The sequence below is a fragment of the Sceloporus undulatus genome, chromosome 6 (genome assembly GCF_019175285.1).
Source record: "Sceloporus undulatus isolate JIND9_A2432 ecotype Alabama chromosome 6, SceUnd_v1.1, whole genome shotgun sequence".
NCBI classification, from domain to species: domain Eukaryota; kingdom Metazoa; phylum Chordata; class Lepidosauria; order Squamata; family Phrynosomatidae; genus Sceloporus; species Sceloporus undulatus.
Genome location: NC_056527.1, coordinates 115,253,089 through 115,274,569, shown reverse-complemented (window position 1 = coordinate 115,274,569; position 21,481 = coordinate 115,253,089). Strand labels below are relative to the sequence as shown.

The window sequence follows — 21,481 nt, the reverse complement described above, 5'->3', positions numbered from 1 at the left end:
CTCCTCCTGACCACCATCTTGAGGGGGAGAGAGGCCTGGCCTGAAGACAAAGAGCCCTCCTCCAACCCCCATCTTGAGGGGGAGAGAGGCAGGCCAGCAACAACAGGCCTCGCCTGGAAGACAACATTCTTTTTTAATTAATATCAATTATTTCTTTTTAAAATATTTTGATTGTACTTTGTATTTGTCATTGCAATTTTTTACTTGTACACCGCTATGATCAAAGCGGAATAGCGGTCTATAAATAAAACATATTATTATTATTATTTCAATTGTTCATTTTAAAAAAAATGGAAATGTACTTAATTATTTTAGAAACGTACAACTAGATCACAGATTGGCCGCTTTTATATAGAACTAGATGCCAAATAGCAACCTACCCAAATATCAAATCTACTCCCCACTATTTTCCCCACTCCTGGTTTCCAAAGTCTCTTCTCATCCCAAGAAACCACACAGACACTTAGTGGAGAACAGAGCACCGGAAAGCGTCCTGGTTTTTTATTTTCCTCGGAGGGGATGTAAAACTCTTTCTGTGGCCTCTTGACTGGTCAATTTGAGCTTCTCAAGATGTGGTCAGTTTCGTTTTTTGGCCTCTCCCAGTGCTCCTTTGACAAACAGGCCTGCTCCAGGCCTACCTGGAGACCATTGCCAGCGGTACCAGCCACGATAGGTGAGGTACCAGCAGAGGGTAGCAATTGCGGCTCCCACTACTTTGTGGCTATATTCGTAGAGATACACCACAGTGCAAGCCAAGAGGAAGTTCCACAGGCCGAGGAGAAAGACATTGAGGAGAAAGATGAGACGCAAAGGGACACCTGCTGGGTGGCCCTGGGCTAGATATCGCCGGAAGACAGAGGTCTCCTCCACCATGAGGAGGCAGCAGAAGGTGAGCAGGAAGGTGTGGCCGGAGACATCATAGCCATGCCACTTGTGACCTTTGTGAAGGCACATCCACTTGTCCGGAAGGTTGTTCACCAGGATGCCCTCAGGCACAGGGTCAAAGCAGTAGCCCGTGAGGTTTTCGATGAGCAGGAAGGTCTCGGTGGCGCCCAGCCAGAGCCCAGCCCCCACTGCCAGGCGGGTGAGATGGCGCAGGGTGAGCAAAACCCGTCGGGTGGCCAGATACACGACCAGGAGGATGAAGCCGCCCAAGAAAATGCAAGTCCAACCCCAGGCTGACCTGACAAATTTTCTGAGGGGAAACAAAAAACAAACCAGGATATATATTTAAATATAGCTGTGGCAAGGGGCCCAGATAAATCAGAGAAGCAATGTTCTACAAAATATGGTAGACAATCCCTCCCCACTGTACAATCTGGGGCAATCTATTGCAAGGGCCAAACCCCAAACACAAGTCCCATATCCCATGCATAAAGCAAAAGCATCTGGGAAGATGAGTTGCCTGGAAAGTGCCTGAGACATACCAGCCCCTCAAACAACTCCAGTGCAAACTCAATACTCTACACTGAATGTGGGATTTGCTTTTCAGCCAAGAACAGAAGAACTCACCATTCATCTGAGACATTCCCAGTTACCCAGCAAATCTGAATCACCATATTCAGCCCAAGAACATTTAGTGGTTTGAAATGTGGGGCTTTTTGGTGCTCTTTTGATGCCACTTTCGCCTCTGAGTTGACCTCTGCCCCCCCACATAGCCCTTCCCTCTCCTCCACCCACCGACGTAAGGTTCCCAGGATGACTCACATGTTAAAGAAGTTGTGATGATTGGCAAAGATTGCCCGTGGGTTCACGTAGAACTGAAGCAGTGGGCCAAATATCACTACGGCCGCCAGCCAGAGGTGGTAAGCCCGTCGGAGACAAGGCACCCCTAGCAGCCATGCAAACTGGTTGCTCCAAAAACGCACCAAGCCCCGACAAAGGGCTTGAGCCCAGCCAGCTGCCGTGGCCAGCAACGAGAAAGGTTTCTTGGCCCTGGATCCTTCTGCCATCCCTCCCAAGATAAGCCCCCCCCGCAGGGTGCCCCAAAGATGCCAAAATCACCCTACCACTGCCTCCTGCTCCTCCGCCTGGGGAGGAAGGGAGAAAGTCAAAAGGAAAGTGTCACCGGGGACTGACACTTGATGACAGCTGTGAGGGATCAGCTCTGAGTTTAGAATGAACAGCTGATCAGGAGCAGAGGGGGAAAGATGGAGTGGAACAGGGTGGGCGAGGAAGGGGCGTGAAGACATTGCCCCCAAAGCACATTTGGACTCTAAAAACTAACTTCAAACAAAACAAAACACAACACCACCACAAACCTGCAGAGAAAATTTCAGCAACTTTTATTTGACACTGACAGCAGTTTGCAGATATAAAGAAGTGTGCAAAACCCCATGAAAGGGGACACTCGCCTCCATTACATCTTGTACCAGCAGCCCCCTCTTTTTAAAGGGGTCAGAAAGATAGCTCCACCTGCAAATGGAGACTCTAAGCTAGGATTTCCCCTCCCCATCTACCCAAAACTAGAAACAGCCTATTTTATGTTTTAAGGAAAACCTCAGTTAGCAGGGGCATTGTGCAGCAGCACTCCCCATCCCCTTTATATCCACAGCAGTGATGGGGCAACCGGTGTAATAAATCCAGCTGGAAAACCTCAGAAATCCAGGAGCCTCCTATGCCCCCCTCCCCCGCAAATGGGGACACAGATCATCTTCAGCCAGCTAGGGAAGGGGTGCATGGCCAGGTGATTCTCATGGCCACCCGGTGCAAGAGACCTCACACTTGAGAAGGATGAAAAGGAAGAGAGGGATTCCTTGAAGAGGATTACTAGAGAAAGTGGACTGGGCAGATTTGGAGGTGGCAGTATGTCAAGGACATAGGAGGAAGTGACAGAGCAGAAACAGTCAGAGGGATAAGGAGGAAAAGCTGGGCATACATTACATGCGAAGACCTAATTGTCCTTTAATCTAATTGTCCCTCCTGCTGCAACCTATTTCTGTCTTCTTCTCCCACCATCCTCAGTTGCAGAGCTATCCCCAGAAGATAAAAATATCTACAAGTGAGAGATGAGCTACGTGTGCATCCCTCCCTACCCTTGCAGAAAGATAGTGTCTTATTATTCCTTACGCAAGGAATAATCCTCCCTAGGTGAGTAAGGACCCACTCTTGGAGAAGACACTCCATTCCCACAGAAGCATCCCATGGCTACAAGCAGCCACAGTGGAAAGGTAGTTGATAAAGAACTTATCTCACTGACTTAGCCCCAGACAGGAAACTGCACCCATTGAAGTAGAAGGGAGTTAAGGGTTGCTCATTCCATTTCTCCCAGTGCCTCCCTAAACCAATCTAGTTCTTAAAATGAAATTTGGAAAAGAATTAAGGGACCCACACCCTCTTTTTTACCTTCCATGCAAGACCTGTCAGTCTGGCACGTATCACAGCCCAGGACTAGCAGGTTAGGGATGGAGGAAGACACATACCCTCTTGTTCCCTGGAACCCACAACGACCCAAAATAGGTGGGGCAGTTAGGCTTCCTTTCTGTTCATGATTTTTCATTCCCCATTGCAAAAAAACTTGCAGACCAGGAAGGATTATAGGATTGCAAAGTTCAATCGTAATGATCCCCCCTCCCCAAGAAATAACAATACACAAAGTTTTGCTTAATTCTTCCTCAAATCTAAGTCCCCCTGCTTGCAGCTGTCGACTTTCTGACTCTGTCCTGAAGAGCTACTGATGACATCCACTTCCCTCAGCCCATAACTTTAAAATTTTCAGTGACAAAAGAGTTATAGTCTGAGGGTGCATATGACGTCACCCCTTCCGGCCCTCCAGTATGTTCCAAGGCCACAGGCATCACAAGGTAGATTATTCTCCCCCCCTCCCCCCTCCTCATAGCAAGTCCAAAATTGGAGAATGGTGGTAAGCAGCGGGTAAATGCTACTTCTCAGCGGTTCCTGAGGATCTGGATCGCAACTCTCTGGTGCTGGGGAGCTGCTGGGGGTCCCCGAGGTCATCTTCATCGTATTCTGTTTGGTGGTACTCCCAGAGTCGTATGTTCCCATCCCACTACCAGAAGGGATAGACAGAGAAAGAGGTAAAAAAATTATTAAGCTATACCAGTCATTTTAGTACACCAGGTATTTTATCATTCTTTATTCACATGAACAATACTGAGCCACACTCATTTTGTGAGACAGGAAAGCATGAGAGAATGCTAAACTCACAGCCAGAGGTGGGCCACTTCATGGAGTCCAGAGACCAGGTTCTCCATGTGCCATGCAAACCTCCAGCATGCCCAAAGACCTGTATTCTTCTGCAGTTCTTCTCAAAATGGTAACCAGAAATATGATGTGCCTAAGCCATCAACAGCATAAGCCCATGCCTCTCAACCATCACCTCAACTAGTAATATTGGCTACCTGCATCGCCAGGTCCAATTCGAGATGCTTCATTTGATTTAGATTGCACTCAACAATATGCAGCCCAGATGATTGAGGGAAAATCTACTGGCATATAAACCTCCCCTGCAAACTAAGATAAGCCAAAGATGCCTTGCTCCAGGTTCCATCTTATTCAGGGGCCAAATCAGCCTTCTTAAGGAGCCGGGCCTCTTTGGTTGCTACTCCTTTGCTGTACAGTTCTTCCTTCCATGAGCTGCACATTAAGCATCTTCCTTTCATCTCTCTACATGGAGTTCTGCAGAGAGTCTTTCCTTCCATTACACTTTCAGGTGATATATTAGATTTTCTTTCATTGGTTATTAGTAGCTGCCTTGGAACTACAATCTGAAAGGAAACACACACTGGCCCTTCCTTAAGAATGTTGTTCCAGACACTGGCTGGGCAGACATACTCTCTGAAGGCAAGCCACTGCATATCACGCAGCAGGCCAACATGGAGGAGCACTATATTAGAATGGAGTCACAAGGTAGGTTTTTGAGGAGGAGAAAAGAATTCTGGCACAGAAATTGGACCCTTGCCACTTTATCCCGGGGTCTTCTGGAAAAACGGTTTCAGGGAATGTCCCCACCTCCCTCCTGGTTTCTTCCCAATACTTGCCGAGCTGCTGACAATTTTCTCTTCGTAGGGATGCCAGCTGACATCGCGGACACAAGCCTTGTGATTGGTTAGCTTCTTCACAATATGGCCACTTAGGAGGTCATACACTGAAAGGGAGGGAAGAAGAGGCAGGCAAAAGAGTTACCAACATGCTCAAAATGTGCTCCTTGCTGGAGTCACCACCTACTCACCCCGTTCCTTCCACTGCAGCTGTTAAATGTTAAAGAGATTAGCTATCTCTTCCTGTACCCAAAGTAGATACCTCCAACTCATGAATATCAACACTGGGCCTGTCCATGTCTAACAGCATAATTTCTTTATGGTGCATCATTACAGGCCTGGCCCTTCACACTGTACAAAAGAAAAGTTCACTACCCAAAGGAGCTTACAGTCAACACCAGGGAGCCTCTCATACTACACAATTAAAGTGCTATGATTTCATTCTGCCATGGCAGCATCCTATGGAATCCTCAGATTTGTAGTGAGGTTGGGATGCATCTGATCAAGTAGACCCAGTCTACAAAAGCTTATGTTACAACCTTCTTTCTTTTAGTTAGTCTTAAAGGTGCCACAAAATCCCTTTGTATTCCATTACATGTGACCAGTCTTAGTGAAGAACTCAGTTATAGCTGGGGGAACTTCCCCACCCTGCTCACTAGGTGTCTCTCCATATGCTGACTATACAGTAATTCTCACTATCCACAGCTAAAGTGACTGGAGTTTTAGTCTAACACAGCTAAAGGGCAGCCAGTAGCGGAAGATTGCCCTTGGATATGAAACCAGAGGGCTGCAGAAGAGTTGGGATAAGGAGGGATTTGAAAGGAAAGAGATGGGCAGGCATTCTGAAAGGGTTACAGGAGGCAGTATAAAGTATAACGGATGGCAAGGAAATAAGGGGAGTGAAGCCATCCCAGAGAGGAGGAAGCGTCTCAATGCCTGATAGTTTTGGACTAGAACTCCAGGGTTTGAGTCCTTGCTCAGCCATGGAAACTCACTGGGTGACCTTGGGCAAGTCATACTCTCTCAATCTCAGAAGAAGGCCATGACAAACTTCCTCTGTACAAAATCCCCCCCCCCAAAAAAAAACAATGATAGCTTCCTTTAGGATCTTTAAGGCACACAACAGCAACACTTTCGTGTCAATCTTAGTTGCTACAAGGGCTAGAAAATTGTTTATCTTTCTCAGAGAAGAACTGATAAGGCTTCCCCTGTATGCCAAAATGACATGTAATGTATATAAGCAAAATACCATACTTCTGCATAAAGGTAAAACAAATTCTCTCTGACCACTCCCTGGTGTGACCCTACTTTTCTTGTTCTGCACAACTTAGTTATCTGGTGTCCTATTTCCCCCCATACTCTACCCATAGCCTCATCCTCTTCTGTTCCCAAGTCACTCACCCACAACCTTGCCAGTGGAGCAGCCACTATAGATGTATTGCTGGCCGGTACTATGAGGTGGTGAGAAACGACAGCGGATAAGTGTGTGAAGCACTCCGTGGCCCCGGTAGGTCATGAGGGAGGTGTCCCCAGGAAGTTTTGACTTTCGCCGTGCTGGGCAGGCAGGAAAAAAGTGGGTTAGGATGGCCTCCACTACAGTGCTCACACCTCCCTCCCTTTGAAGTTGAGAAGGCTAAGGGGGGGGGGGATGTACAAAGGAAGGCGAGGAGGCGTCCTGCCCTTCACACCTCTGTTCCTCACAGATTCCTCTGGCCTAACTCACCTTTTTTGGGAACCTGCTGCCAACGATAATCCCAGTTTTGCTGGGTGACGGCTTGGCGGGATGCTTCAAGCCCCTCATTGCCCGAGAACCTCCGCATGTCCCATAGCTTAATGGTCTGGTCTTTCGAGTTTGAGATGAGATACCGGGCATCACCCTGGAGGAAGGAGAAAACCTCCATTTAAAGGAGTTTTCACATGTAACAACCTTTGGGCAGAGGTGGGCAAAGTGTGGTTCTCCAAATATTGTCAGACTGCCACTCTGGCCTAGCCAGGCCTAGCCAGCACTGGCAATAGTGAGAATGCTCAGAGTTATGGCTTGACAATATCTGAGTGGACACAGGTTTGCTCACCCCTGCACTAGAGCTACAAGTACAATGACGTTCTTCCCTATACAGTACAGACCACCTATAAGAAGACTCCCTCCAGTTAAATGAACCATAGTTTTTGATCATTCTGGTAATCCTGTTTAAATGTCTCCTTGAGCGCATTAGAGAAACAAAATATACCTTAGTTAATGACATAGATGCATTCCTGGGCATTACTTCTTTAACAGAAAATTTAGTACCAGAGGCAGAAATAATATGGAAAGAATAAGCGTAAGTATATACACTACAGAAGAGAAGAACATGTTTCAGCAGATGTTTTATCCAAAACTAACAATATGCACATGTGAAATGAAACAAATAAGTTCTTTTAGCCATGCATAAATAAAAACATTTTGAACTTTCCAGAGACTAATTGAAGGCCTCCTCCAAAATGCATCTGGGAATAGCTTTTTCTTTCACCACCTTCTGTTTTTCCTATGATTTCCACCCTGGTGCTGAAACTTCTAGATCTGCTTTTTTAACATGCTGGGGGTAGTTGTGGAGGCAGACTGATATGCTTTCCCCTCTTGTTTTTGGTATTTGTGAATGCTCAGTAAGAGATTCTAGAATCTAGAAGCAGCTAAAGTTATCTTGCCTGTTGTAGGCTATAGTAAACCTGGCCATAGCAGAATTCCACTCTTTCCCAGTTTGAACTTTGTTTATTGTACAATTTACTTCAGACACAATGGCAATTTGATACTGTCTGAATTTCTCCAGCCTTCTTTTACTAACCTCCCAATGTCGATGCTGCTAAAACTGTCCAACTAGACAAGGGATAAGAAAGATTTGGGAAGGAGCTGGGCAGGTGTAAGCATCCTTAATAAGTCCTTTACTGTCAGAGTATCTACTTCAACAAAAAATTAGACACTCAGTAGCAACCGTGGTTTTACTTGGGGCAGGGTTGGGCAAATTGTGGCACTCCAGATGTTGTTGAACTGCAATTCTCATCAACTCTAGCCAGCAAGTAAGGATGGCTGTGAGCCACAATCTAACAACATGTTGAGGATCAGACTTTGCTTACCATTTGCCCCATACAGACATGCCAAAATAAAGCTGCTTTGGGCCACTTTGTAAGTATGCTGTGGAGCGTGGCTTTGGCACGGCTTCCAGACTCTTAGGACGCATGCATCATTTAAACAGCATACCTCCAAAGTGACCCGAAGCAGCTTTATTTTGGCCTGTCTGTATGGGGCCATGGACCTAGAATGCAATGGAATTAATTATTAACAACAACCCAGCACCCTGAAAAGCATCATGTGGATGGTTCAACAATCAGAGGCAGCAAAATCTGTTATAAGCAAGATCCTTCAAGGGTAAGGAGTCCACGCAGTTCACCAAAATAAGCTTTCAGGCTGTTCAGGATTCATCAGGGTGAAAAAACATGCACCTACTTTGCTATCTATGAAGGTGATGCCGTCCTGGTGGCCAGCCAGAATCCCCACTGGCCGAGGGTCATCTTCCCTCATGGTGCGCCGGTCCCACACTTTGCAAATGGCATCATCACCCCCAGAGAACAAGATGTGGGAACTGTTGTCAGCAAAGGCCACAGCATTCACATCATCTTCATGGGACTCAATCTGGGTAGGCAGAGGGGAAAACTTTTTCTAGGATACCTGCAGGTAGGTCATGCCATGTTAAACACCAATACAGTATACACTTAAGATACAAGAAGAAACTGAAATGTGTGCCAGGCACTTTAACAAAGTGTGAAGAAACCCCACACAAATTCTGCATGAAATAATTTAAATTCAAGTTTGCATTAATATGAATATAATAAATCAAATTAAAGAACTCAAAGGAAGGGACCAGAGCTCAATAGTACCATACGTTTCCAAGTTTCAGTTCCAGTTATCTCTTGTTTTTAAAAAGAGATCCAAGTAACTGCTCTTGTACTGTCCAGCTCTTGCATCTGTACATGGAATGAATATAATGATTTAGGTCCAAAACACACTGCAAAAATAATCCAGTTTGAGACCACTTTAACTGCCCTAGCTCAATGCTAGGCAACTCTGAGAACTGTAGTTCTGTGAAACATTTAGCCTTCTCTGTCAGAGAGCTCTGGTACTACACTACAATTCTCAGGATTCCCTAGCACTGAGCAGTCTCAAAGATCCCTGGATTATTTCTGCAGTGTGTTTTGTACCTTAGACAATCTTTAAAGTAGTGCTCAGCTTTATATTTTTACACTTTATGATTTCGTGCTACCACCCTTGTTCTGGATTAATGCTGCCAGTGCAAGTAAGTAAATTGGGCGGAATGATAAATATCAAATAATGTTCAAACAGCTTAAATTGGTGAAGAACAGAGTGTTTAACTTAAACTTACAAAGGGACCCAAGCTTCTTGACAAATGTCTGCTATGTCTGTTATCAGCTTCGGCTGATACGACAGTTGCGTACCTACCTGGACCGTAAGGACCTTGAATCTGTTGTACATGCTTTGGTAACCTCTCGATTAGATTTCTGCAATGCGCTCTACATGGGGCAACCCTTGTACCAAACCCGGAAGCTGCAAATGGTGCAGAATATGGCAGCTAGACTGGTCGCTGGCAGTTCCAGGTTGGACCATATGTATAAAAGACCTTCACTGGCTGCCTATTCGCTTCCGAGCTCAATACAAGGTGTTGGTTTTGACCTATTAAGCCCTAAATGGCTTGGGCCCAGGGTACTTGGAGGACCGTCTCTCCCCATATAATCCGCCCCGCACACTCAGAACATCAGGGACAAATTTGTTGGAGGTCCCTAGGTCAAACTTTGCACGGACCTCACAGAGGGCTTTTGCTATCGCTGCCCCTTCACTTTGGAACAAGCTCCCCGTAGAGCTTCGCTCCGCCGCCTCACTAGATATTTTCAAGAAAAATCTGAAAACGTATCTATTTCGGTTGGCCTTCCCACCTTAGTTAAATTGTTTATTTTCCTGCCCCTTATTTTTTTTCCCTTTCGACCCCGGACCATTGTAAATTAATCTCTCTTTCTCTTTGCCCTTCACATATGTATTTTATTGATTTCCTGTTCCTGTTCCTTATAGTAATGCTTTTAACTTTTATATTGAATTTTTATCTTGTATTGTAATGTTTTAAATTTTGTAAGCCACCTTGATCATAACTATGGAAAGGCGGGGTAAAAATAAAATTTATATTATTATTATTATTATTATTATTATTATTATTATTATTATGTTTTCTCCTGTTTCTCAGCCTGAGTATGCTCTCACTTACCATCTCGCCTGTGCTCCACTTCTTAATGAACCAGAGTTTCGTTAGCAATTTCTGCAGTGGCACAAGTCAAAGTCAATTCAAAGGCAGTTAACAACAGCAAAGGTTGCTGGAGCTCTTTCCCATTACTTGAATCTCTTTCTAAAAACTAGAGATAACTGGAATTGAAACTTGGAAGTGTGTTTTATGCCTTTGACCTTTCTACCATTTTAAAAAATGGATATTTCTTTATTTAAAATAAATAAAACATAAGAAAAAGAGATATATGTAAAAGGAAACACACAAAAAGAAAGAAAAGAGAAAAGGCACAAGAGGGAGAAAAGTTAATTTCCAAGACTGAGAGAGACAGGAACAGGGTGCAAATGAGGGGAGGAAATGGAACAGAGAGGCAACAGAGGAATTGCAAAGCCCAGAACAGAAGTACCTTGAGCGTCCGTTTATTCTGTTCCATGTCAAACACATAGACGCAGCCGTAGTTGGCCCTAGGTTTAAAACCAAAATCAAGAGGGTGAGTAGAAAAAACATAGTGGAGGATGGAAGCAGGAACACAGATACAGAGGTGAAATAGGCTTAGGCCGCATTTTAACAAAAGAGAAGTCCTTGTAAAGCAGGGGTAGAAATTCTGTTGCCCATCAGATGTTGAACTGCATTCCTCACCACTGGCTATCCTGCTCTGCACTGAGTTGCAGTTCAGTAGTTTCCAACTGCTTTAGAGCACAGTTGGGTGAACTGTGGCATTTTCAATAAATAAATGGCAAAGTAACTTCTGGTATTTTTGTCCCATTTTTTCTTCAAAGAAAGCTCTTACAAAATAAGCAGGGAAAAAAATCTTCACAACACTTTGAATTTGTGTTGCTTCGTTCTGTGAGGGCAGTGTCTTTTCTCTCAGTTGGAATTAGTGCTGATAAAATATAGTTCATGAACAGGGGGAGCCAAACAGCAAAGGATTCCCAGAATCCTCTTGGCTAAGGAAAGATAAAAAAGACGCTAGAAAGCTACATTGTTTCAGAAGAACCAACTCATATTAGTGTAGATCAAATCCAGGAACCATCTTGGTCAATGCACAAAAGGTGTCCACACCTTTGTGAGTGAAAGAGGGGCTCTTGGAAGGGTCGAGGCCAAAGGCTTGCTTACCCGCCAAGCACTTCTCTTCCATCTGAGGAGACTGCAAGGGAAAAGACAGCAAAGCGGCGCTCCTCAGGCCTGTAAAAGGGAGAAAAGCATTGGAACCAAATGTAGTACTTGTTTCATTCAATTGGAATAGGTGGGGTCCCCTCCATACCTAAGATCCAGAGCTGTGTGGGTATCACTCTCACCATAAATGTTGCAAATGTGAACTAAGAAAGAGAAAGAAAGGGTCAAGGGACCTCAGGGACTAACACAGGACTCTGTTTCCCTCTTCTTGGTAGCTGGTTACACTCACTGTAGTCTGACCAGCTGGAGTAAAGGAAATGGGCCCCATCGGGAGTGAAGGCTACATCCAGGACACTCCAACCGACATCTCGTGCTTTGATGCTCCGGAACTTCCGGAATGCCCCATAGGTGCAGTCATATAAGCGGATTCTCTGATCTGAAGATTTGGGTAGCGAACAAAGAAGATTCTTACTCACAAAGCCAGCCACAGTAGCCTTAATGATCCTATCTTTATTCAAGTGAGGCACTTATTAGGATACCTAACACAGTGGCAAACCCCTGGGGAATTACCTGAGGGTGTAGCTAATAATGTAGAAAAAATGCAATTTGACACCGCTTTCACTGCCATGGCTGTATCTTACAGAATTCCGGGGTTTGCAGTTTTGTGAGGCACCAGCACTCCTTGGCAGAGAAGGCTGAAGACCTTTTAAAACTACAAATCCCATAATTCCATAGGATAGAGCTAAAGCACTTAAAATTGTGCCAATTTGTATGATTTCTACAGGATAGTTGCACCCTATGTATGTTATTAGAATCTGAGTGTTTGCTCATTGCTATAGAAAACAGATACCACCTTTGATATGGATGAAACAAAGAAGAGCTGTGATTAATTAAGGGAAGGCCACAAGCAGGGCATGAGCACAAAAGCACCCCACTATCATACTCCCGGATGCTGCAGCTCTTTCAGTGGGGGCAGGGAGACTTATGGGTTCCAAGGTGACAATCTAACCTATCTGGCTGGTCACCGAGTCTCTTATAGATCTGGACCAGGAACAAGATACAGATGATCAATTAAAGGTTCTGCTATTGTTGTATGCCTTCAAGTCATTACTGAATTATGGCAACCCTAACGCAAACCTATCATGGGGTTTTCTGGGGCTGAGTCTGTGTGATTCAGTCAAGGTCACTCAGTAGGGCTGAGAGTGTGTGACTCACCAAGGTGACCCATGAGTGATGCAGAATTGAGCCCCGATCACCAGAGTCCTACTTCTGCGCTCAAACCACTATATCACACTGGTGTAGTGGTTACTACACGCTTGTAAACTGTATACCATCCCTATGTTTAGTTCTTGATTTGGACAAAGAGAATCTGATAAGAGATAAGTTTTATTGTCTTTGTAAAAACATGGAAATCACTTGGATTAACTTATCCAAAGAACCAACTTCTAGGTAATTCTGTATATTTTGTTCAAAAGGGTAAAAAGGAGGTGGGATAGAGTGGCCACACTGTTTAGTTTGGCAATCTGGTAAAAAATAGTTCCTTGGGTCTTCATGGAGAACAGGTGAAATTTTGTGCCAGAACAGCAACACCGTGAGGAGACACTATTTCTCACGATGCAAGAAGAACATTCTTTCTCAGAAGGGCCATAAGAGCATTATAGACCACTTGATAGCTGTAATGCCAAGCATCTGTGTCACTAGAGAGTGTGCCTGAACTAAGGAATTCTGAGATGCCCCCAGAATGTCTAGGGAAGCAAATTTTCTCAGGTAGGAACTGTTTGGAAGATACCTTGACAAGCAGACATAAATAGTCGTCCATCACGAGAATAGATCCCACAGAAAGCCTTTTGAGAATAGGAGTCTGTAAAGGCCAAGTTATTTGGGAGAAAACTGGAAGGAAGGGAAAAGATAATCCTGGGTTATTATGGGAGACATTCTTAGCTGTTACTTTCTCCCCAGGTCTCCTTTATCAGACACTTACTGTGACACCACCCGCGAGCATTCTCCAGGAGAGAAACTGCTGTTATGACAAAGGCCACGCTCTCTCTGTGGAGAGAGAAAGGAAGAAACAAATGAAAAAAGGAAAAAGAGGAAGCAATCTGCAAGGGCTGTAGTTCAGCCACCTCATAATCTATTCTATTGAAAGAAAAATGATAGGAAACAAACCTGGACATACAAAAACCCAGGGCGGGGTAAAATTCCATTTTGCTATAGGAGTCAGGCAGAACCATATTCAAACTGACATTCAAATTGGTAGTCAATGGTATCACCTCACAGCTTCTGGATTCCTCTTTAGTATCAATGCAGCAGCTCACACTTGATTTATCCACCTGTTCCATCACACACTTTCCATATTTTGCCATCACTAGTGTGGAAGAGTCACTGCAACTGAACCCCCCTTGTGGTCTTGGCTCTTTTTCAAGAAGGCTGACAGATTCTGAGGATCACACACTGGCAAACTCAACTGGCAGCCATAAGGCTCACCCAGAGGCTTACAGCCAATTCCTGTTCTTCAGGATAACCTACCTCACAAGAATTACCCCATGCTGTTTGGCTCATGCCATAGCACCCACAGCATCTTAGATATTCTGGTAACAAAAGGATTGGGAAGTAACCATCTGAAAGGAATGACAGCTCTAAAATAGCACGTGTAAAGCTTCCAAAGAGCAAATCATGTATTAGTCAAGGATTTTACAAGCCAAAGGCCTTCTGCAAAAAAGCTGGCCACTGTGAATCAGAGGAGGAAGATAACTAAGAATCCAGCCAAGATTCTATGATTCTACAATGTTCCCAAGAGAGGGGACTTCCACCAAGGAGACTTACGATGTTGCTGCTCTTACCAGGATTTGCATGATTGACACTATTACCAATATGGGCTCATCTGAAGGCCTAAAAACATGTGAGAATCTATGGAATCAAATAGTTTTCTATTTCTTCCAATATCCTGGACACAGATCCAAAGTCATTGGCCAATCAGGACTTAGTCTTGAACAAATTAAGCAATGAGAAGTATGATGCTACTCTGTGTAGAGAAAGAGGTATAAGCTTCATATTGGAGGATTCATTTCCAGACAAGATAGATGATTAGAGCAGCACTGCCTAAAGTCTTCATGTAACAGAAAGCCAGACTGCTACCCTCCGCCACCCGCACCTTGAGAAGTCATTACATTCCTAGCCCAAGCTTTATTTCAATACGAAGCAAACAGGCACCTGGCAAAGAAGTCTGGGGATACTACACTCGGCTCGCCCTGAACCCAGCCTGCCTGTTGCCAACTGGATGCGTGTTTTGATCTCGTTGCACTGAAGGTCCCGGGTGTCTGGCCTCAGATCCACTGCAGATGATGACAGTAAGAGAAACTGATCAGAGACAAGAGCCCAACTGTTCTGTTGTCCCTGCTGAATCTAGACAATGTTTACACATTTAAGATTACCTCTATAGCCATGAGGACTAGATTTCTTTTATTTTTTTACAGCTAAACTGTTCAGAGTGCTGAATATCCTGGCCAGTATCAATCTCCTACAGAAAACTTTGGACCACACCTAGCCTTGTCTGGAACTTATTAGGTTCCAAATGCTTCAGACTTTAAAAAGAAAAGCCTTAAATCCCTAAATTCTTGGATCTAATCTCCGCTCCACTCAATGGGTGTGGGAGTCCAGCCATCACAGAAATCACTATTCAAACAATTATTTAAATCTTGAGTAGTATGCCCATGCAAAGTTTGGACTGGTACCTGTGGGTTTGTACTGATCTCCTAGCCTCCCTTCCCAAGCATTATCATTGTCGTCGTCCGAGTCGGAGAGGGTCTGGAACACCCGGACACTGGCTGCTCCACCACCTTGCATCAGGTGAAACTGTCCTCTGAGGAGAGCAGCAAAGGAGAAAACAGAAGACATTATGGATTTCTAATTTGCAGGGAAAGCAGAGAATCAGCATTGAATTTATTTGTTTCCTGCTTGTCTCCTCATAATTTAATGTAACCATTAGCTGGAGCCCAGAAAACACAGGATTAGTTTTGGGGTGCACCAAATTAAGGCAGAACTTGGGGTGTGGATTTTGCCTTGATAAAACTCACTGGGATTAGATTATTTTTGAGAAGTGGAGAAGCAAGAACATAAAAGGGGGGGGGGGGGGAGAAAAAAAAGAGCTGCAGCATTTTTCCAGATACTGCATCCCAAGCCTGGGAATTAATATTTAAAAGACACTGCCTAATACTTTACAACAGGAACACAGGTAAAACAAGAGGGTGCAAATGGGAATGGGTGACAGAGAACTCAATTCATTTAGTTGGTACCTTATTTCATGCCCATGGCATAAGAAAATAGCACAAACCTTGTAGCCCCAGATTAACACAGTTCTCCAACCCACCCACCTCTGCCTGAAAATGGGCTACTGCATTCAGCATCAATAGAAATATTTGAGGTGGCCACCTGTTTTTCTTGAGATGGCTCTTCCATCTTTACTGGTGTACAAAGGCTAGAAATTAAGCCTACAGAGCTTCTCCTTAGCACAGAGTTTCACTCATAAGAAAACCTTCAATCTCTAGGATTATGCGGCATCTTAATTTTAACACAAATTGTGAAGGCATGAGTGATGGACCCTAAGTCTCTCACAATTCCACCTGCTAAAAGGCATAGAGCCATTTCACCAGTGGGGTGGGGCAGGGCATGACCTAAGGTAGCAAGCGAGGCTCCGGCGTCCAGGAAAATCAAAAGCAAATGTAAACATGAATATCAGAGTCAACAAAGAAGGCTGCAGACCATGAAAGGATAGAGAGGTCTATTTTGCCTTTCAAAAATTGTTCCAGCTGGTAAACAAGACATGGATAAAAAAAAACCCCAAATGCTTTGTGGCCTCCCAAAACCAGTATCAAAAGCACTGCAGAATTCATTTTCCCTTGTTATACACGCCTGAAAATATGCTGGCTTCCTCTCAGAACTCAGACAGCAGCTTCAAAATCCTTCAGAAGGAAAGTTAGCCCTTCAGACATACTTTTCTTTCCCAGAATTGATATCCTAAGTATGGAATCTGTTTATTTATTAAAAACCTCTCCCATTCTGCGCAATACATGCCCTGAATATGAGTGTAGATAAGCTCTTCAGATATTTTAATGCCAAGACCACAAGTCTGCAGAAGAAAACATAAAACATCCTCTACTTGTAAGGAAGCAGCCATAATACATTACAGGATGTAGTGATATACTCTTTGAGATTCTGGTGTGACCCCCCCTCAACTAAGAACGCACCCCAGCTGATCAGCAAAACAATAAAACTTGGGCCAAATCATATATCCAACCATCCATCTAGTACCTCTCCAAGCTGTCCCCAAGGAAGGAAGCAAGCCATACCATTTAGTTATGCTGTTCCCATCATTAAATATATCCATAGGCCCTTGAAAATATGATGCATCCATTCTTTGATGTGCTCATCTCAATTTTGACATCCTAGCACCACAGAACATTAAAATCAGGATCTGTGTATATCTGAGAGTAAATGTATGGTATCTGGAGCACCTCAGGGAGGGAAAAAAAACCCAAACAAGACTGGATTTTGGAGCACTGTCCCCCAAGACTCCATACAGAGCACCACCACCTGATTCCAAGTTCTTGCTGTCCACAGTCCGATCAGGCAGGAAAGACACAACTAATTCCTTTTCCTTCCTCTCCTCTTGTGACAGAGCTTCTTGGGTCCTCCCTGGCAGAAAGGCCCCCTGTCTTGTTTCATGGCCATCTTAAGGTCCATCTTTGATCTGGATGGGTGTCGGGAACAAGCATAGACTATCCAGGGGTCATCCCCCACACCCAAATTTGACTGGGAAGGGTGGGGGCAAGGGGATGAGTTACCTGCGCAGTAGATATGCCAGTACCTGGGCCAGATCCACATCCTCGTCGTCCTCTTCTTCACTGCGCAGACTCCCCGAGTCCCTCTGCGACCAGCTGCCCTGGTTATCTCGGCCGCCCGAGCCAGCGTTGCTACTGCTGCGGGAGCCCATGACTTACGGCATTCTTCAGGTCTGTGCAGATATATAACTCTCCTCCTGGTGTTCAGTAACCCAAGAGAAGGACCGTGCTTTCCCTGAAAAGGAAAATCCTGAGCCACTAATCAGAGAACTTTGTACACAGTGGGAGAGAGAGGGGAGGCGGGTGGTGATCGAAGCGTCTCCCTTTTGCACCATGGCCCAAAGACTTACCCATCAGCCCTCTTCACTCACTACCCAGCGTAGGTCCCTTTTAGCACGCCACACCCATCAGGCCCTTTGACCCGACAACTTTCAGATACCACCATATACACTCTCACTTGCTTCCATAACAACTTGTTTGGTTTTATATAACCACAGCCTTATTCTCAGTCACAACAGAATTCAAAGGCATAGCTGCGTAAGTCTGGAAAAACAGTACGCAAAGCGATCTTGTAGTGCCTCTGAGACAAGGGCCCAAAACACACTGCAGAAATAATCCAGTTTGAGAGCGCTTTAACTGCCCTGGCTCAGTACTAGGGAATTCTGGGAATTGTCATTTTGTGAAATATTTAGTCTTCTGTCATAGAGCTCTGCTGCCACAATAAACTACAATTCCCAGGATCCCCTAGCACTGATCCAGGGCAGTTAAAGCGGACTCTAAATGGATTATTTCTGCAGAATGTTTTGAACCTAACTGAAAGTTCTTCCAGACTGCATCCACACTGCAGAAATAATCCAGTTTGACATTGCTTTAAGTGCCATGGCTCAATACTAGGGAGTTATGTGAGATATGTAGCCTTCTCTGTCAGAAGCACTGGTGCCACAACAAACTACAAGTCCCAGGATTCAACAGGATGGAGCCAAGGCAGTTAAAACAGTGGCAATCTGAATTATTTCTGCAGTGCAGACAGTCTCAGTTAGTCTCAAAGGTGTTACAATACCCCTTTTATACTATGTAACTATATGCATTATATAATTATATATTTTTGAAAGCTCATGCCGAACGAGTCTCAAAGAGAAACGACAACACAGAAAGAACCACAACCCGGAAACATCACCCAAGGAGACTTTCTGCTGTGCTTTCTGCAACCAGACTTGTTTATCTCAGATTGGCCTTTTTAGTCATCAACGCGCTTGTAGAAAGCGTGGGATCACGAGTCCTTCCTGAATCTTCGTTTGCGAAGAAAAGCCAGAGAGAGAGAGATTATATAATTATATAACTATAGACTCTTTTATAATATATAACATAAAGTATGTTACATACTATATGTAAGTACATACTATCTGTATGTACTATCTGTTACATGCTATCTGTATGTACTATACATACAGATAGTATGTAATTTCAAGATATCTTGGTACAGTGGTTTGAGCACTAGATTCTGGAGACTAGAGTTCGAATCACAGCTCAGCCATGGAAACCCACTGGATGCCCTTGAGCAAGTCACTCTCAGGCACACAACAAACTCCTAATTGGTGCAAGGTGACCAGATGTCATCCCCACCAAGGAGAACAAGGAACTGCAAAACACAGAATCACAGATTTGGAAGAGACCGCAAGGGCCCTGATCCAGTCCAACCCCATTCTGCCATGCAGGAAATCTCAATCAAAGCATCCCCGAGAGATGGCCATCCAGCCTCTGCTTAAAGACCTCCAAGGAAGCAGACTCCACTCCGAGGAAGGAGTATGTTCCATTGTCGAACAGCCCTTACTCTCAGGACGTTCCTCCTAATGTTGAGGGGGAATCTCTTTTCCTGGAGCTTGCATCCATTGCTCCATTGGGTCCTGTTCTCTGGAGCAGCAGCAAACAAGCTTGCTCCCTCCTCAGTATGACATCCCTTCAAATATTTAAACAGGGCTCTCATATCACCCCTTAACCTTCTCTTCTCCAGGCTAAACAGCCCCAGCTCCCTGAGTCTCTCCTCATAAGGCATGGTCTCCCAGGTTGCCATAACTGTCCACTATTACCAGGGACAAAATGTGGAACAAATTCAAGACCGAACTGTAGGACAACTGCAGGACAAAACTCAGCCCAAAATGTAGGACATTTAAGGAAAAGGGAGGACCTTAAATGTCCTACATTTTGGGCTGAGTTTTGTCCTGCAGTTGTCCTACAGTTTGGTTGGTCTCGAATTTGTCCTACATTTTGTCTCTGGTTTTAGTGGACAATTTAATGCGTCTCCAGGCCCTTGGGGAAATTCAAGAAAAACTAGGACGTTACGAAAGCAAAGCTAAAAACACTGATACAAATATAATAAAGTCATGCTTCTTAGTCATGCTCAAAATGGAGGGTGTTTTGGAATTGGCAGGAGGCTGAAATGGAGGACCTGTCCGGGAAAAGGAGGACGTCTGGTCACCCTGTATTGGTGAGGCCTATCTGGAAGCCATCGTGGCGGCGTGATTTGGGTCCCAGTCCCCACTCAGCCCTGGAAACCCAGTGGGTGACACTTGGAAAAGCCACACTCTCTCAGCCTCAAAGGAAGGCAAAAGCTGCTAAGAAAAACCCCTCTGAACCGACGTGGCCAAGAAAACCCCGTCGCCATAAGTCAGAAACGGCTTGGAGACATAACAACAACAACAACAACCGTGGAAGTTACCACTCCATACTCCACTCCGAGTTTACACAAAACAGCACCATCCGCTTCCCGTCAACACTCCAGAATCCACAGGCCACCAATCAAGAGCCGACAGGGCTAAGGAACCAATTACAGCTCTTCCCAACCCTGTTTGGACCTCTCCGCCAATAGGAACGCGCCATACTCAGGGCTCCTCCAATCAGGAGGCCCCATATTGGGGGGACACTCTTGCCAACCCCCCTCAACGTTCCATCCACCCGAGCGGCCCGCTCTCCCCACCAATCAGAACGCTTTCCGTAATGCCTTCGTTCTTACCGACCTGCTTTTGCCCCTCGAGCTCTCCCCCCTCCGCGCCGCTCCCAGCTCAGCCAATCAGAAGCCGCGAGGGCGCCCCCCCTCCCGCCGCGAGCGCGAGACCCTCCTCACCCTCTTAACGGTCACAGCGCGAGGCCTTGTTTACATCTTAGGGCAAAAGGCACCCGCCTCTGACTGGAGTGGTAAGGGGGGGAGGGACAACCCGGCTGCTAATTGATTGGCTGAGAGTCACTACCCCACGTGGGACAGCTTTAGGCTTTTAAAAGGTTTGCGCGTGTTTAATTGGCTGCTTAGAGTTCGAGGGGGGGAAGAGAGGGGGAAAACACAGACAAGCTGTAAACCGGGTGATAAGGCAAGCGAGGCTCCGATTGGACAGCTCCATGGAGAGGCGGGGCGGTTGGAGGAAAGCGGCTCTCGGATTGGTCCCACTTAGCTTGATCGACAGCCCTCTTGAGTTGTGTAACCTCGGCGAGCTCTCTGTGGAATGATTGACGGCTCACAAAGGAGGCGGGCCGGGGAGAGGCCCTCCTGTTTCTGATTGGACAATGGTGAAGTGATTGATAAGAGTAATTTTTACGATAAGAGTAATGTCTCCTCAGAGGTCTGAGAGGATTTGTTTTAAAAAAGAGAAACTTTGACGCAGGTTACAGTATTTGAAAATGTCACCTCATTTAGGTCCAAAACACACTGTAGAAATAATCCAGTTTGAGACCACTTTAACTGCCCTGGTTGAATGCTAGGGAATTCTGGGAACTGTAGTTCTGTGAGACATTTAAACTTTTCTGTCAGAGAGAGGTCTGGTGCCACGATGAACTACAGTTCCCAGGATTCCCTAGAACTTAGAGGAGTTAAAGCCGTCTCAAACTGGATTATTTCTGCAGTGTGTTTTGCACCGTAGTGTGATAATTTTACACTTCACACGAAGCCTTGTCCTGCCACCAAGTGGGGGTATTTTTAGCCGTGGTCCACAACACCCTTCTCCTCAAAGTGCAAAAGGAACTCACACGTTCCATAAACACGTGAATTCTCAGACTAGGGCTGCATCTACGCTGCAGAAATAACCCAGTTTGAGGCCGCTTTTACTGCCCTGGCTCAATGCTGGGGAATACTGGAAACTAGTTTTGTGAGACACTGCGCTTTCTCTGCCAGAGAGAGCTCTAGTGCCACAATAAACTACACTTTCCAGGATTCCCTAGCACT

The 21,481-nt window shown here is 45.2% G+C and overlaps 2 protein-coding genes across 7 annotated transcripts; both read right to left on the bottom strand.

The window, feature by feature from the left end:
• Nucleotides 1–286: 286 nt before the first annotated feature.
• Nucleotides 287–2,109, bottom strand: FITM1 (fat storage inducing transmembrane protein 1). Its single transcript, XM_042477514.1, has 2 exons — nt 1,708–2,109; nt 287–1,195 (listed from the first exon to the last, which is right to left on the bottom strand). The coding sequence occupies exons 1-2, from the start codon at nt 1,950–1,952 to the stop codon at nt 577–579; spliced, it is 864 nt and encodes a 287-aa protein (XP_042333448.1). The 5' UTR covers nt 1,953–2,109; the 3' UTR covers nt 287–576.
• Nucleotides 2,110–2,262: 153 nt separating this feature from the next.
• DCAF11 (DDB1 and CUL4 associated factor 11) lies at nt 2,263–20,516 on the bottom strand. Of its 6 annotated transcripts, none has more exons than XM_042477510.1 (15): nt 20,393–20,516; nt 17,275–17,506; nt 15,166–15,293; nt 14,645–14,766; nt 13,416–13,480; nt 13,224–13,324; nt 11,724–11,870; nt 11,583–11,637; nt 11,435–11,503; nt 10,725–10,782; nt 8,479–8,664; nt 6,724–6,877; nt 6,402–6,554; nt 5,001–5,107; nt 2,263–4,009 (listed from the first exon to the last, which is right to left on the bottom strand). In XM_042477510.1, the coding sequence occupies exons 2-15, from the start codon at nt 17,421–17,423 to the stop codon at nt 3,881–3,883; spliced, it is 1,623 nt and encodes a 540-aa protein (XP_042333444.1). In that variant the 5' UTR covers nt 17,424–17,506; nt 20,393–20,516; the 3' UTR covers nt 2,263–3,880. The 6 variants fall into 6 exon arrangements, 5 of the variants coding, with proteins under 5 accessions (XP_042333444.1, XP_042333446.1, XP_042333443.1 ...); XM_042477512.1 differs by having other exon boundaries at nt 20,286–20,407; XM_042477509.1 differs by lacking the exon at nt 20,393–20,516 and adding an exon at nt 20,113–20,227 and having other exon boundaries at nt 17,298–17,506.
• Nucleotides 20,517–21,481: the final 965 nt, after the last annotated feature.